This window comes from Fundulus heteroclitus, unplaced genomic scaffold, assembly GCF_011125445.2.
Source record: "Fundulus heteroclitus isolate FHET01 unplaced genomic scaffold, MU-UCD_Fhet_4.1 scaffold_511, whole genome shotgun sequence".
NCBI classification, from domain to species: Eukaryota; Metazoa; Chordata; class Actinopteri; order Cyprinodontiformes; family Fundulidae; genus Fundulus; species Fundulus heteroclitus.
The window spans coordinates 47,483-63,712 of record NW_023396936.1 but is presented as its reverse complement, the minus strand read 5'-3'; the positions used below and the strand labels follow the sequence as shown (position 1 = coordinate 63,712).

At 41.4% G+C, this 16,230-nt stretch overlaps 1 protein-coding gene across 1 annotated transcript; it reads left to right on the top strand.

Annotated features, from left to right (window-relative positions):
- The first annotated feature begins 628 nt into the window (after positions 1-628).
- LOC105928443 (urotensin-2 receptor) lies at positions 629-5,504 on the top strand. The gene is made up of 2 exons (XM_021318139.2): positions 629-833; positions 2,884-5,504. The coding sequence occupies exon 2, from the start codon at positions 2,953-2,955 to the stop codon at positions 4,078-4,080; it is 1,128 nt and encodes a 375-aa protein (XP_021173814.2). The 5' UTR covers positions 629-833; positions 2,884-2,952; the 3' UTR covers positions 4,081-5,504.
- Positions 5,505-16,230: the final 10,726 nt, after the last annotated feature.

The window sequence follows — 16,230 nt, the reverse complement described above, 5'->3', positions numbered from 1 at the left end:
ACCAAGTTTTTAGAAACCCGACCCTGAGCATTTAATTGTTTGCCAAAATCTTTCTATTTATGGCCATTTTATTGGCGCTCATGTAAATTCCTCCAGCAAATTCCTGTTCAGATTTATGATTTACAGAAAGTCACCATACTATGACCTAACACATCATTTAGTGGGGCTGTAAAGCAGGAGAAATAAATGCAGACCCCGATGTTACTTTAAGCCTTTCAAATTCTTACAGCACTACTCAGAGGTGCAGCTGTGGAAAGAAACGTGTCCATAAAAAGTCATTACCCAAAACAACTAAGGCGTCCGAACCCTAATTAGAATAGAAATAGAAATATTAGAAATAAAAATATGTAGGATCAAAGCCAAGGCTCCCAAATAGATTCCAACACGGACCCAATTACTTGACAAACAAGTAGGAGCAATGATATAAAAGAAAAGTATAACTTTAAATTGAATTACATCAAAAATAAATCTTATATTTATTTCACTCAAAGGGGAGGAGGGGGGGCTTCCTGGAACCAAGCCTAATTTTACCATTGAGTCTGCAGGCGGGAGGCCCCCGTGTTTCTCATCCCACCCCCTTTCTTTGACTCTCACCAGGCTCCTCAGCAGACTCATCAGAGCGAGCAGCGCTGAGGACAGGACAGGACAGGCCAGCCCTGATCTCACCTCCAACTTCAGATGAAGACCGGCTTTAAATAGTAAACACTAGTCCTCCTCATGCTGCAGATGAAGCATCTCAAGGGATGAAAGCGGGAAGATTTCAGAATGGGAGCTGAGCTTTTTCATCCAAGGAACAGTATTTTTTAAACGCCCAGGACTTTAAAGCCCAGAAAGTAAGTTGCAAAATTATTTTTTGATTAAATTCTATTTCATTCAGCGCTTTCTGAAAATACGGATATTTTTCCCGCGAGTAAGCCCATAACTGCTCTAATAGAAAAAATATCAATTTAAAATACATTATTGACCAGAACGCCGTCTTCAAGCTTTTTAAACCTATAATTTCCTCACAATTTACCTAAGATGCGTTGTGTAGTGGCAACGCGAGACTTTAGTTTAACCGTTTTTGGATGCTCATAAAATGTAAAAGGCTGCAGATGTAATCATGCATGCAATGCGATTAATATAGCTTCCATGTAAAGGGAGCTGCGGGAAGCACAGCGGGGGCAGCGGCGGCTCCTCCAGCGGCCATCAGTAGCGCTTTAACCTCCGGAGCCGCTCGGGTCACAGGGCCGTCTCTGTCAGCCTCCTATCCGGTGTCACGAAGGCATCTCTGCTCTAAAGGCGAACATGAGGCCGTCCTTTTACTCAAAACGAGTGTTTAATGTTTTTTCCTACAGAGCGAAGCGCCAGACTCGCGTCCCGCTGCGTTATGACTCGGCAAATTTACGCGCACCGGCCCCCGTCCAAACCACCAGTGCGCAAAAGGCGCACGAGAAATGTAAACACAAAACTTGGCCATTTCTAACCTGCTTGTTAATAAGGTTGGTCCCCCCCTCTGTTCTCTTTCATGTTCCCGTACTGTTTAACCTAATTGCTGCCCCAACTGTTGACCCAAACAAGGGGGGGGGGGGGGGGGGGGGGTTCCGCGCAGATTTACCGTCATCAATTGAAGACCAACCCTCGCCTTTTAAAACCTTGCTCCCTGTGAAACAATAAAAATCGCGATGGCTGTGCCAACGAGAGCACGTTTCTGCTGAAACATAAACCATCCTGGGTTTTGCTGACATTTTCATTTAATCATGTTTATGTGACTTTCTTTGCTTTTCCCGGTGGCGGAGTTTAAAGAGGGGTAAATCAAAGTGACGCAGACGCGAAACAGGATCTGTCTTGATTATTGTTCATAATAACACACGTGTTCCACGTAGTGCCTCGCAAAAAGCGATCACACCCGCTGAGCTTTTGCTGACTTTGTCATAATACAACATCAATGTAATAAGTGGGATTTTATCTGATGAAGCAACACAAAGCAGAAAAGATTTGTGAAAGGGGATAGAAGACAATTGTTTTTATGTTAGTAAGACAAATTTAGGTATTCAGCAGCCACGTGTCCATGCTAAACCATATTTTTGGGGTACGTCTCCCTCAACTCTCAAGTTGCACCTCTGATCATAAATGGATTTGGGTGTAGACTGACTGCGCCCGTCTGGCACACTTAGATCTAAACCGTTTCAGAGCAGCCGTTATGTTTAGAGTTGTTTTGACACGCTGCAGAGTGAACCTGCTCCCCATTCTCAAGTCTTTTGCTGTCGCTTACAGGTTTACATCAGGATTTAGCTCCAACAATGTTCCTGTTATCTACCAGCTATCAGCTTTCCTGTCCTCGCTGAAGCTTCCTCACATCCTGATGCTGCGGGGCCACGTTTCATAACGTGGATTTTGTGTTTAATGTGATGTGCAGAGTTGGTTTTATGCCAAATCGCAAACAGCAACTTCTTGTTGCGCTTCTATAAAACACATTTTTTTGGACTGCATGACTAATAGTTGTCCTGTCCACAGATTCTCCCACCTGAGCAGTGGATCTCTGCAGCTACTCCAGAGTTACCAGCCTTTCAGATTAGGCGGACAGCCATGTTCTGGGTGGCTTGTAGTTGTGCCGTACTCGTGCCACTCTCAGATAACAGATTGACCAGTGCTCTGATGTTTCTATATAAAAATTGCAAAATGTGTAAAAAACAAGTTTTCCTAAGCACTACTTTGTGTTGGTCTATCATGTAAATCCCTAATAAAATAACTTTAAGTCTGTGGCTGTGATGTAACAAAGTGTGGAAAAAGTCCAATAGCTTTTAATATTTTCACATGATCTGTAACTTTCTCGAGAATCTACAGAAATTAACTGATGTTATGTTCTTCTCTCTTTTTATATTTTGATTTCTTCTCCATCAGCTGTTTGCCTTTCTGTCTCTTCTGCACTAAAATCTGAAGTTTCCCCTAACTTGCCAGCGTTTTAACATAATGGACGCTTCCTTAGCTCCTACAGCTCTCTGCACCTTGACTCCCCTCCACGACCTGTCTGTGCCCTCCTCCTCTCCCTCTGTCTCTTCATCGCCCAGCTTCGCCTCCACGGCTCTCTTCTGCTCCCTCCTCTCCCTCCTCTCCCTGCTGGGCATCACAGGAAACCTTTACACTCTGGTTCTCCTCCTGAGGCGCAGCAGAGTCAGGAGGAGACGTGCAGCAGGACCGGCCTGCTGGCTAACAAGAATACCCGTCCCCTCCTGCCTTGCGAACTCTGCCTCCCCTTCCTCCTCCCCCTCCTCCTCCTCCTCCTCCTCCTCTCTTCACCTCCAGGTGCTGAGCTTGGCACTCGCCGACCTGCTCTACCTTTTCACCGCTCCCTTCATCGTGTACGCCAGCCTGGCCTCTGGATGGGCCTTCGGGGAGCTAGGCTGCCGCCTCCTCCTCAGCCTGGACCTCCTCACCATGCACGCCTCCATCTTTACCCTCACCGCCATGAGCATGGACCGTTACAGGGCTGTAGCCCATCCCCTGCGCACCTCCTCCTCCAACTCCTCCAACTTGCTGCGGGTGAGCCTGGCGTGGGGTCTGGCGGTGGCTCTTAGCCTGCCCATGATGATCACCCTCCACCTGGAGGACAGGGAGGACGGGGAGGGACAGCTCTGCGTCCCAGCATGGGACGAACAGAGCTCCAAGGCTTATCTGAGCGTGCTTTTCTGCACCAGCATCCTCGGTCCTGGGCTGGCCATCGGAGGACTTTACGCCACTCTGGGCCGGCTCTACTGGGTGTCGCAGACTCGGCCGGCCTGGGCCAACGGGAACAGCACGGCGTGCACCCCCCGAGCGCCCAGGCCCAAAGTGCTGCTTCTCATCCTGGGTATCGTCCTGGCCTTCTGGGCTTGTTTCCTCCCCTTCTGGATATGGCAGCTGCTCCCCCTCTACCAGCCCGACATGCTTCAGACATTACCGGTGGGGACGCAGGTGACGCTGAACCGCATCCTCACGGGACTCACTTACGGAAACTCTTGCGTGAATCCGTTCTTCTACACCTTGCTGACCGGGAAACGGAAATCCAACAGGCAGGCGTCCGCAAACCAGCTCTGCCGCAAGGGAAGCCCGCTGCAGTGAAGCGGAAAGAGACACGAGATCTGACGGCGCTCAGGAGAGTGCACCATTCTGAGTTTGTGAAAAGGTGCAAAGATGCTTTAGAAGTTCCAGAACAGGCTACCAAAGATCAGCGATGGAGCCGCCGAGCTGGGAAATGAGAATAATGAGTAAAATGATGGCACTTTGTATGAAACCTTGATGAAAGGAAAATGTTTTCTCTTAAGATAATAATAGTTAATATTCAGCTTTACCTGTAAATGATGGAAGTCTTTGTAAGATGCTTAAAATCGAAATTATCTGTGTTTTTCATGATGCAGCGCCTTGCAAAAGTAACATTTTTACATATTTTTTAGAACCACAAGCTTTAATGGATTTTACTGGGATATGATTTGATCGATCGTCACAAAGTAGTGCTCGGCTGTGAGCTAGAAGAAGAGTGTGCCATGCATTTGGATCCAGCTTCCTCTGAGCCAAAACTTTCTAGAACCACCTTTTGTTGCAAATAGAGCTCAGAGCCTTTCAGGATGTGCCTCTGCCAGCTTTACACAGCTGGAGATTGAAAGTTTTATCCAATTTCTTTGTAAAATAACTCAGGTCCAGTCAGATTGGATGAAGAGCAGCTGTTAATTTTCAATTAGAGCAAAAAAAATAAAAAATGTGCAGTAAGATTTAGGTCTAACCCAGTGGTGTCCATATTTATTATTTATTTTTTTACAAAACCCGGAAGATTAAAGGACTCAGAGGTTATCGATTTGTTTTCAGCATAACCACAAAATTATTTTGTTGCCAATTGCTTTCTTTTTTTACTTGCTCAGCAATAAATTAAACTTGTATTATCTTAATGAAACATAGTAGTCCGATTTTTTTTAATTTATTGCCTTAATAAAAGAAGGTTAAATGAAAGATGGTGCCCTTCTCAGTTTTTGAGTAAGAAATGCTTTATGGTAATGGCCCTATTGACTATGAAATTGAAATGATAACAAAAGATAACTGTGCACCTAAACATTTTCTAGAAAAGAAGAATTTATTTTATCATTTAAAATCTGCAGACAGGGGCCACACAAAATTGTTTCATGGAGTAGAAATGGCCCCGAGGGTGCACTTTGGACCACCCTGGTCCAACCCATTAGAAGACATCAAAATGCTTTGATTTGGATATTATTGATTTTCATTGTCCTGCTTGAAGGTTAACCCCTCTCCCCATCCCCAACTGGATTGAACAGCGCACCGTGAGACATTCAAAGATCAGGGCAAGAGTTTACGCTTTTTCTGCTGGGTTCCTTGCTGCCCTTGATGCCATTTATTCTGTAATGTTGTCTAAGAAACATTTGAGGCCTCCAAACAACAGCTGGATTTATGCTGCAATTAAATCACAAACTGGTGGTGATTAAATTTCCTACGTAAAAGACTTCTGAGTCCAGCTGATTTTATTTAAGGCTGAGAGTTAAAAAAAAAAAGAAGCTAAAATACATATGTTGAAAATCATGTACCATTTTCTTTCCACTTCACACTTATGCACTATTTTTATAAGCTGCTCTGTCACAAAAAGTCCCAATAAAACACTCAGTAGTTTGACTAATGAGAGAAAACGTGAGTTCAACGTATGTGAACATTTTTGAAAGGCCCTGTGATTTATCTCATATATATGACATCAAAGTTTACATATTGTGTGCTTTGTTCAATGTTTAATGTAACAATGGTTAAGAGATGCAGAAATAGTCGCCACAAAAATTGAGACAGTCGGTTAATTATGCTAATAAAAGACGGCAGACCTGATATCATTTGTTGCAGGTGCACAAGCATTTCCAGTGAAACCCCCTAACAAGTGTCTGCGTGTTTTTAGAGAAAATCCAATGAAAATGTTTGTGTTTTTAGACAACTGGTTGTGTCTGGCCAGGAATACGAAGGGACACTTTTCTGAGACATTGTTTTTTTTTGACATAATGAATTATATTTAAGCATGTCCATGGGTTTTTGGTTTTCTTTTCCTGAACTTTGCCAAATCTTTTCTGTAATCTTGACCTGCATGTTCGGGTTTGAAAAAATTTACTTATTGTCATTAATCACGCTATGCTCTGCACGGCCTTAATTGATGCTGAACTTGGTTTATATCATTGGATATAGCCTTGAATAAACAGTATGCTCTCTATATACTACACTGCTAATTTCTTTCTTAATATAGATGTTATTTTCTGGTTTTAGGTCACTAACAAACAATATGACAAAGGCTATCAGTAAGAGTGTCCAAGGCTATCAATAATAGTAAACACGTGAAAAACAGCTGGGGAAGAACTGAAGTAAGAACAAAATGAATGATTTTGTTAGAAAGTAATCCTTTAGTTGCACTTTCACTTTTATTTCTGTTACTAGAGGGTTTCCCCTCAATGCAAAGGTCCGTGTCTGTCTGTCTGAACTAAAGCAAACCCCGCTGGTCTTTGACACAGATGAGCAAATATTGTTTGACAGCGAGTAGAAAGGCTAGGGATGCTGGGACAAATGGGTTGGTGGTGTTGCATTTGCTAGGTCAGATACGCTACATGTTTGGATTGATGGTGTCTGGGAGCAGTGGTCTTGGGGCTTAACAAATTGACCATGGGATGACACGCTTTCGCAGGTCTGGTACGTTTATGCCCCATATCCGTCCCCTACGCTCCTCTGCTGCATACTTTTGAGAACTTTTGAGATGGCGAAGACATAAAAACACACCGGACATTGTGCAAAAATGTTTCTTATAACTCTGAATAAGACTGAGAAAGAGGACGTTTTTATTCCCCCCTATTTTGGTTTGTCTGCTACACTTATTAGCTGCAAACCTTCCCCCCAAAAGGTTATGTCTCTTGAAAAACTAGATTTTATTGTAGCTACTAGTACAAAATAAATTACTTACATAGCCATCTTTAGATAATCTAAAAATGGCATATTTTCTAATAGACATTGGGCTAAAATATCTTTCCAAATCTAGATATTCCCGGTATTTGGAGGGAAGGTTTTGACATGAAGAGCAGGTTAGAAAGCAATCCTGACTGGGCTTAAAAATTATGTATTTTTCTTCACGCGCTCGGATCACAACATTTACATCTACTAATAGGGGTTAGTGATTTTTTTTGACAAGAGAACAACCTTCATCAAACTGCAGTTCAGCCAGAGGTTTACATACGTTGATCATAAGCATGAATGTCTTCTTACTAAATTATTATTCTTTTTCCAGGGTGGGTGTAATGTAGCAAACACTTTTAAAAACAAAAATTGGGTGAACAAGTTTGAATTCATTGTGTATTTCTCTCTAAGCCACATGTAGTACAAATTAAAGACTTTAGAGACTCAACACTTAAAAAGTCGCACAGAAACCATAAGATTTGTGTAACCATCAATGCCATCTGTAAATTCGACCACTCCTCTTAGCATAACTGGCTGAGATCATTTAAAATGGTTTATTACCTGGCAGGAACCCACCTTTTATGCACAATCAATAGATTTTCAATAGAGTTGAAGCTTGGGTTTTGGGGAGGTTGTCCATAGAGCTTAATTCTTTGCACAACCAGTTCTGATGTCTGTTTGGGCTAATTTGCATTAAATTGTCCTGTTAGATGACTTAAATGGGTCCAACATGACCAATCATTCCAAACTCTCACCATTAGATGACAGGAAATTGGTTAGGATGTTTAAGGACAACCCACGAACCAAAAAGGCTCAGGGTTATCTTAAACGGTAATTTAAAAAAAAACAAAAAAAAAAACATCAACATTGACTGTGAGATTACCAACTAAAAAAGGAAATGTCTGCTCGAAACAGACATCTGAACTCAGATTTGCAGCTGTCCAGATAGGAAAGTCAAATATTTTCTAAAGACAAAGATTGGGCTGTTGGTCAAAAATGACAAGAAGTATGTTAGGAGACATCAAGGTGAGGATTTCAAACCTGAGCAGACATGGTAGCATCATTATGAAGGGCTGATTTCACAATAATCATATATATTTGTCATTTCAACATGCATCCTAATGAAATTTGTTCACTGCATCAACCCACCCATTCCAGGGAGCAGTGGGCTGCCACTGTGCGGCGCCTGGGGACCATTCTGGGACTAAGATACAACATGCTCTAAGCCACTAGGCTCCTGCACCATGCACGTCTATTGCTGCCAGGGCTATTAATGCTCAAAAAAGTTGATGAATTATATCAAAGTTGATGACGAAATAACCCGAGAGGGGAAAACTCCTTAACTTCACCTCAAATCAACAGACATCCAAACTTGGGACACAGATGGAGAGAATGATCCCAAATCCTCGTCAAAACTGGGTTTGGAATGGAAAAAATGTATTGAATATAATTGATAACCAGAAAACTGGATCATTTAAATTCCCATTTCTGAGAGGCAGAGCGGACAAAAACGTGCAGGCAGAACTGTGCTGAGCCTGTACGGATTAAGAAAAACTCACGACATATCCAAACTTCACATGAAAACTAATTGAAGTGAAGACGTTGATGGTTAAAATGTCTAATTCTTTCATGCATGCATGTTTTTTGAGCTTGCATTAGAATAAAAACATCACACGATTCATGGCAGCAGGAGAAGCTGCAGAGGCTCTCAGGAGGTACAGGTACAGGAGACACAAGGATTTCGTCTAAGTCATTTGAGCGTTTGTCCTCACTTTGATGCCATTATTCCAGTAAACCATGCAGTCTGCATGTGTTTCCAGTTACCCAGCCCGGGTACCTCTGAACATAATGTCCCGGCTGCAGTTATATTATCCACAGTCACACGCAGGCGCGCCACAGGGGGCACTTCTGTTGTGAAGCTAATGCAAAATCCAGTCACCTTGCGCAGACAGCTGAGACTTGCACAGCGCATTTGTCCAGTTCAATGGAATTTCTTGCAGACGGAGAGCCAACTTCATTTGAAAATCACGAGCTTCCACGTGAAACCGTGTGGTTTTTGGACCCTCGGGTCATGCCACAATGACAGAAGATGGAGGCTTGCGTCTTATTTTAAGGGGAAGTGCTTCCAAAAATCATACTTAGATATTAAAGCACACAGAGAGAGAGTGTGGTTTAATTTCTCTGAGTCTACGCAGATGACAGGGTTTTGGGTATCTATGGGTAAAGCTCCATATATCATATGATTAAACTCCCCCTCAGATCTGCAGGGATGACTGAGTGTTTGATAAACGTTGAATACGTGGTGTTTGGTCAACCAAACAAAATGGATGGAAAATATTGTCTCAGTGGGGAGACCGACAGATCCATAAACTTGGTGTTTTGTTTTTGCTTCGGATGTTGCCAGCACCAGATGACCTGCTCCAATAATAACGTTTGTCCTCCCCTGCAACAGGAGCTTCTGATTTCATCCTGAGGTTACAGGGCAGCGTCTTCCTCACGCGGCCGCTGGGAAGCAGAGACGTAACTGTGTTCTACCTGAGCATTTTCATAACTCCAGCACATGTCAGTTTCCTGGAACCACCAGAGCCTCTTTCCATTGCAGCTCTGTCCCATCCCGCCCACCAGGCTCTTCCTCCCGGCCAGTGTTTGAGGCGGCTGCAGGTGCCCCTCCCCTGGGCGGCTGGCTTCAGGAAAGCACCCCGCTGCTCAGACGAGACGAGGCCAAAGCCCGGGCCAAGTTCATGCTGTGAGGTGCAGAAGAGGCTCCCACTCTAAACATGCACACACACACACAAAAAAGATTCCCCTCTGTAAAATTCAATCTGCCCCATCTGTTTTCCTTCTCTCGATCACCTCTTCTGCACCAACTCCTTTGGTACACGGAGGAGCTGGATAAACGACAGTTCATGCTCAGTGGTCTCAGTGGTATTTCACAACCTTGCAGCTTGCAGTGCCTTGCAAAAGTATTTGACTAATTTTTTTTTCATTGCATGTTGGTGGAACGTCAATTCATACACCAATACACTGTTGCACAAAAATTAGCGGAGGGAGAATGATACAAGGATTTAACATTTTTACAAATAGAAATCTTGAATGTGTGTTGTGCTGTTGTATCCAACTTAAGGCATCGTTCTTTACTCTGATACCTGTAATTTAAACCAGGGGCAACCTATATGATTGCAATTTCCGGCCTCACATCATCAGTACCAGTGTATCGTTTAATCACAGTATAAATACAGCTGTTCAGTGAAGATCTGAGAGGTTTGCTGTAGAACATCAATGAAAACAACATCACAAAGACCAAGGAGCACAGCAGACAGATCAGGCAGGAATTTAAAGCAATATTAGGTCACAAAACAATATTACAAACTGAACATCTCACAGAGCACTGTTCAATTCATCATCCAAATATAGAAAGCGTGTGGCACAACTGTGAAACCCAACAAGACAAGGCCTTGCCCTCTGTGCTTCTAAATAAAAAGCTGCATGGCCCTTTGGGAACAAAAGATATCTCTGAAAACTGTCAACAATATAAAATCTGTCACTTATATAGTTAAATTAAAGAACCTATATTTTGTTTCTCCTTGTTTTGGGGGGGAAAAAACACTTTAAACCTTTACAACAACTCAATACATAGTAGAGTTTCCCAATTGGACAATCCAAATTGGTGAAAAAATAAAAACTTATAACATAATTTATAGCCAAATCACACACCCTCCCAAAAAAAGTCATATTTTGTTTTTCCAATGTGTTTATTTATGTTTTTGACTCTTCTTTTATTTAAAAAGAAAATACTCCAAGTCTGGGAACCCCCTCCTTTAGATCATTTTTGAATGGCCTAGTCAAAGTCCAGATTAAAATCCAATTTAGAATCTGTCATACGACTTGAACAGCAATGCTCACTGATGCTTTACATCCAACAATAAGTCAGCTTGAGCTGCTTTGCAAAGTAAAATGGACAAAAAGTTAAATAGTAGAGACGTACCTCTAAAGATCTGCAGCTGTGATTTCAACTAAAGGCAGGGGCTAAATGCAAAAATGTTGAAAACCATGTGTTGTTTTCCTTCAGCTTCACAATCATGCACCATAAAATACGCAGGTGTTGTGGCTTAACATGACAAAATGTATCATTTCCAAAGGCCCTGTGAAACGATTCCAAGAAAACAAGCCACTCGTATGAAATGCACAGCGACATTAAAGAGAAAACTGCTTGCAATTACCAGTTTAACAGCAAACACTGAAATCCAGGTTCTTACAGTGTTCCTTTGTTCATTTCTTGGCATCCCCACCGAGAGGCGCCCTCCTCCCATCACGTCCCCTGATCTCACACCCCGGCGTCAGCCGCCAGGATCAGGCGAACGCCTCCAAAGGCCAGGGGTTACACTAACCAACATGCACGTTACAGTTCGCACTCCTGCTCCCGCTACACAACGCCTCCCTCGCACCGTCTCCCTCTCACCACCATCCAGCGTTTGCTCAGAGCTTTTTACTCACGCAACGTACCGCCTGGAACCAGTCATCTTCGTCAACGCAGGCGTCAAGGGTCTGCTGACCCCTGACACCACAGGGTTTCACTGCTGGAGCAAAGATCTGAGCTTAAAACGGCGGTCTGAAATCTCCAGCGGTGTTCAAACCAGACAAGCAACGTGTCACTGTGAGCTCAGGGTTCCCATAATTGTCATTCTCTGGAAGAGAGAGGTGATGAAGCATTTCAGAATGAGCTTTAAAGTCTTTATAGGGACTACATGAATGGTCTCAGTCCGACTTGTTTGCTGAATCTGATTTTATCAATTAGCTGTTCAGATAATTTAGTATTTTGACGATGAACTGAGCAGAAAGGCATCACTTAATTATAAGAGCTCTCATCCTGTCACTTCCTGTAAACCTGAGACAAGGAGAGGCCAATAATGTGAAGTTGTGTAGCTTTTTGTTTTGGCCTTTAACTTGACTATTAGTGATATATATAGTTTTTTTTATTTATTTAACCTGATGACAGGTTTGTTATATCTTTTATTTTATTATGCTTTAGTTTGACAATATCGAGACATTTCATTCATCATATTTTTTTTTGTATTTTATTTTATATTCATCTGATTAATATACTTAATATACCCATTTGTATTATAGTTCAATATAGATTTTTACTGTAAATATTTGCTTAGGTATGTTTACATATTATTAGAATTAAAAACAGTTTAAATTGTGTTTATTTATTCTATGATTTGTATTTTTATATTTTAAAAGTGCATTTATTTTCATCTATCATCTATCCATCCATTCGGTGATTATCTCCAGGGTCAAGAGTCCGAGGCAAGTTACATCCTAGACAGCTCAATTAATTTTACTCTTATCAGGATTTTAACATCAATGTTTGTTAAAATTTTTGGTTTTGTCTTGAGTGTCTCTTGTTCACCGCTGTTAACACGGATGCATTTTTTCAGTCGTTCAAACCAACACCGCATCTCTTACCAGCATCTTTTTCCCTTTGCCTTCTGTTTCTATCTTTTAAAAAATAAACTTTCCATTGCCTTCATACATGAAACCTACTATTTTAATAAAGTAGGTGAGTAAGTAAGTACGGTAATCTTTTTTTTTTATATAGCACATTCTCCTAGCCAGGTGTCATGAAGTGCTTCCCAAGAGGAGTAAACTCAACTTATTACACAGCAGAGTGCAACAGAGAAAAGAAAACAATACATTTATGATATGTATTGATGATGTATTTATGATATAAATGCATATATCATATAAGCTCAAATCTAACTAAAAGCTACCTGGACTACAAATGCCTTCTGTTGCTTATAAAATATATAAAAGTATACACAGAGTCCAAGCTAAAAAGTCTTGATTTGAAGACCTCAGACTACAGGAAGAGGTATATATTTTAATAAAATCAGAAATATTCAATGGGGCCTGTCCATGTAAAGCTCTAAAGGTTAAGATTGGTACCCAGACTGATAGCCAACGTAGCAACTTTAAAACAGAGCTTAGAGGACTTCCTCGGTTTGAGCGAATCAGTCAGCAGAGTTTGGGACAACCTGAAGGTCAGTCAGCCCATTCTTATTTGAAACAGGTCCACAGAACGTCACAGTGGTCCAGTGTCCGTGTCGAGACAAAAGCATTTATTGTCATCTCAAGTTCACTTGTTGACACAATTCATCTGAGTTTTGAGATGTTCCTCAAGTGAAAAACACGGGTTTTAACTATCTGCTTTAAATGATGCTCCAGGGAATAAAATATTCACCAAACCTAATGCCTCAATTTCTAAGACTTAATCTCCTGCGAGGGTCCTAATTCACCCAGTTACTGTTTAATGTCAGACATGGCACTGTCCAGTACAATAATCAGTTTCAAACAAGTAGTTGTTATTCAGCCCCTGGTTTATATTTGTCTAACAGTTTGCAATGTACTATCTGCACCATCATATGGTCCATTTATTGTTGCAGTACATCCTGCTGCTACTTATTCAATACTTGCACTATTCAGGTGGCCTTAAACGTAAATATTCAGTAGATATTCAATTTATTTTTTTTGGTTTGCTGCCACATTCCTAATAAATGTCAAACACTTGTCTAATGTTCGTCTTTTGTTTTTACTCAGAGCCAACAACATCTTGCTCAAATATACGGTGTAAAATGTGCCATTGACTGAAAATAAAGTATGTCTAAGTCTGAAGCAGTTAATTAAACAGGGCAGCCCGAGAACCTCAGAGAAGGAGCAGTAAAGTTGAATATCATCGGCAAAGAAGAAAATTATAAACATCACTAAACTGATGAGTTATCTGGCCAAAGGAAAGAATATATTCCAAAGACAAAACAGGCTGATTCACTGATTACTTGAAGCTTTAGTCTTAGATCTTTGGTTACATGAAAGAAGATCCTAATCTCCAATAGTCTCCAATATCACAGCTGCACTTTATCCGGAAACTTACTGCATATTTGTTTACATTGCAACTGTCTACTGTTAAATCACTGCTGCACTTTATTCGGGAATCGATTGGAATTTATCCTGTAAATTACTGCAATTTATTACAGCATTTTAATCCTGTACTGTAAATTCACAGCAACGTATCCTGTAGAGTTACTGCAATTTTTCTGAGCTGTATGAAAACGTAATTTCGTTCTGTATGCACTCTGTGCATACAAAATGACAATAAAGAAAGTCTAATCGCGAAAATCGCGAAAGTCTAATCGCGAAACTGTGGTTTGGTGTAAAATGTGCACCCAATGCCCCTCAGAGCCACTTTGCCTCCTCTTGTTGAGATCACAGTGTCAGGCTGATTTATTTGAAGACTTTTATTCACCTGCAGTTGCAGTTCGGGCATGCTGAAAATTTCAAGTTTCTGCTGCTTCATGAGCCAAGGAAGGGATGATTTGGAGGTTCTGAACTTTTGGTCTGACAAAGCAAGTAGCTTGGAAACTGAACTTTAATGATGATGAAGCAAATGCAAAACAACTAAAATGTTTCAGCTACTTTACCCATATAGGTAGACTCAAAAAAATCTTTTTATCAATATGTTAAAAATATATTATTTGGCCGCTCTATATGTTTAAGACTGAAGACTTGGTTAGTTGTCCAGAGAAAAAAGGTTAGATAGACATATAGCGCCACCTGCAGGCATGGAAGGAAAAGAACTGGGACTGAACAAAGAGGGTTCTTACAAGTGGTTTGTAAGTACAATAAAAATGATTTTGTCAAAATGTATTATTTACAGTCACTTCAAGTTCCAGTAAATACATTAAACTACTGAATTTGTACTAATTTGCTGTGTTTTTAATGAGCATTAGACTGAAACACAAATGTACAACTATTGTCCAGTTTGCATGACCATGTCATGGGTCCATCATGTCCAACATATTTCCACTCCTTTTATCAATAAAGCATCCGTACTTTGCAGTTTCTAACACATAACTTTGGACCAAAGTGTTTGGGAAACGCTGTTGCCATGCAACCATGCAATGAAAACCACCGAAGCGATAACCTGCCTTCAAATGCCCGCGCAGCATCTACAGTATGTTACACAACAAGTTCCTCCACTTGTCTGTCTTTGTGCAGACTGAACTTACAGCTCAGGTGGCTGAGTAACCGACCCAACCCGCTAACTGGTGACCCAAACAGGGGAGGACACCTGTTTGGGTCACCTCTGCAGAACACGCTCTGGTCACCTGGTATTGGGATCTCTCACAGTGATGGAAGTGAAACAGGTCAGTTCAGCTGAAAATGATTTAAAAAGCATTTCAATGAGTGTTAATGAAATGCTGCAATAAATAAATGTGTTAATAAATACAGAAATCTGCTACGTTAAACCCTAAGCTGACAATAAAATAATATCAGGAGAGTCGTACGAGTACGTCATTTTGAGAAGAAGCCATCTTATTCTTATGCACATGACATAAGTGAAAGAAAGAAATGTAAGCAGAGCTGTCGGATGTTCATCCGTGTTGCGCCTCCCCCTCCTACACAGTGCTTTTACCTTCCAGGGTTACTCGGACATGTCTCCGAGCTCCCCTGGGTGGCTTGTAATCGAACACCAGCCAGGGGGGCTTTGCCAAAACCACTAACAGGACACCTGCAGGCAAGATGCTGCAACCTGTAGCTCTGAACAAGGGGCTGCATCTTGGTGACAGCGACCAGGAGGTGACTCTCATTGTCTGTATTTAACATGTGTATTTTGATTGTAATTATCGCAGAAAACAATATCAGAAAATGTATTATTCTTAAAATAATTTTTTTGCCACATTTTCTTTAAGAGGAAGAATCCTGTTTTAATGCGGAGCCTCGCGAATGTAAAATGCATCCAAATCTACAAATGTAGAAAAATTATTATTACCATATGAGGCACCTTTCAGGCCAAATGTTTAAAAACCTTGATAAGTCTACGGTACGGTGCTGTAACTACATATTTTAATCAATCCAACAAAATAGCTTATTTTATCTCGGTAAATATAAATTAATAAGGGATACATCACTTAAACTGCTGTTGTTGTTGTTGTTACAGCTCCATATGATAAAAATTAGAAAAAAGCCAACTAAAGCATGTTGAAACAAATTTAAACAAGAAACGTGGCTTCTTAAACTTACCTTAATTGAGACGCAAGTCCGACAGCTGAATATTTTTTTTTGTCTACACCTGAAGCTTTGATGCAGACCGCAGGAGAAAGTCGCCAAGTCTGACCCCAAAGCGACGAGAAGCAGGACGGGAGAGTGCGGCTCCGGTTTCCCTTGAACTTGGAGGACTTTTTTTTTTTGCTTGCGTTTGGCGCCATCTAGTGGACAGTCTTGTAAACTGTGGTC

Excerpts from the sequence above, each read along its gene's own strand:
- LOC105928443 (XM_021318139.2), top strand. The coding sequence starts at position 2,953 with ATGGACGCTTCCTTAGCTCCTACAGCTCTCTGCACCTTGACTCCCCTC.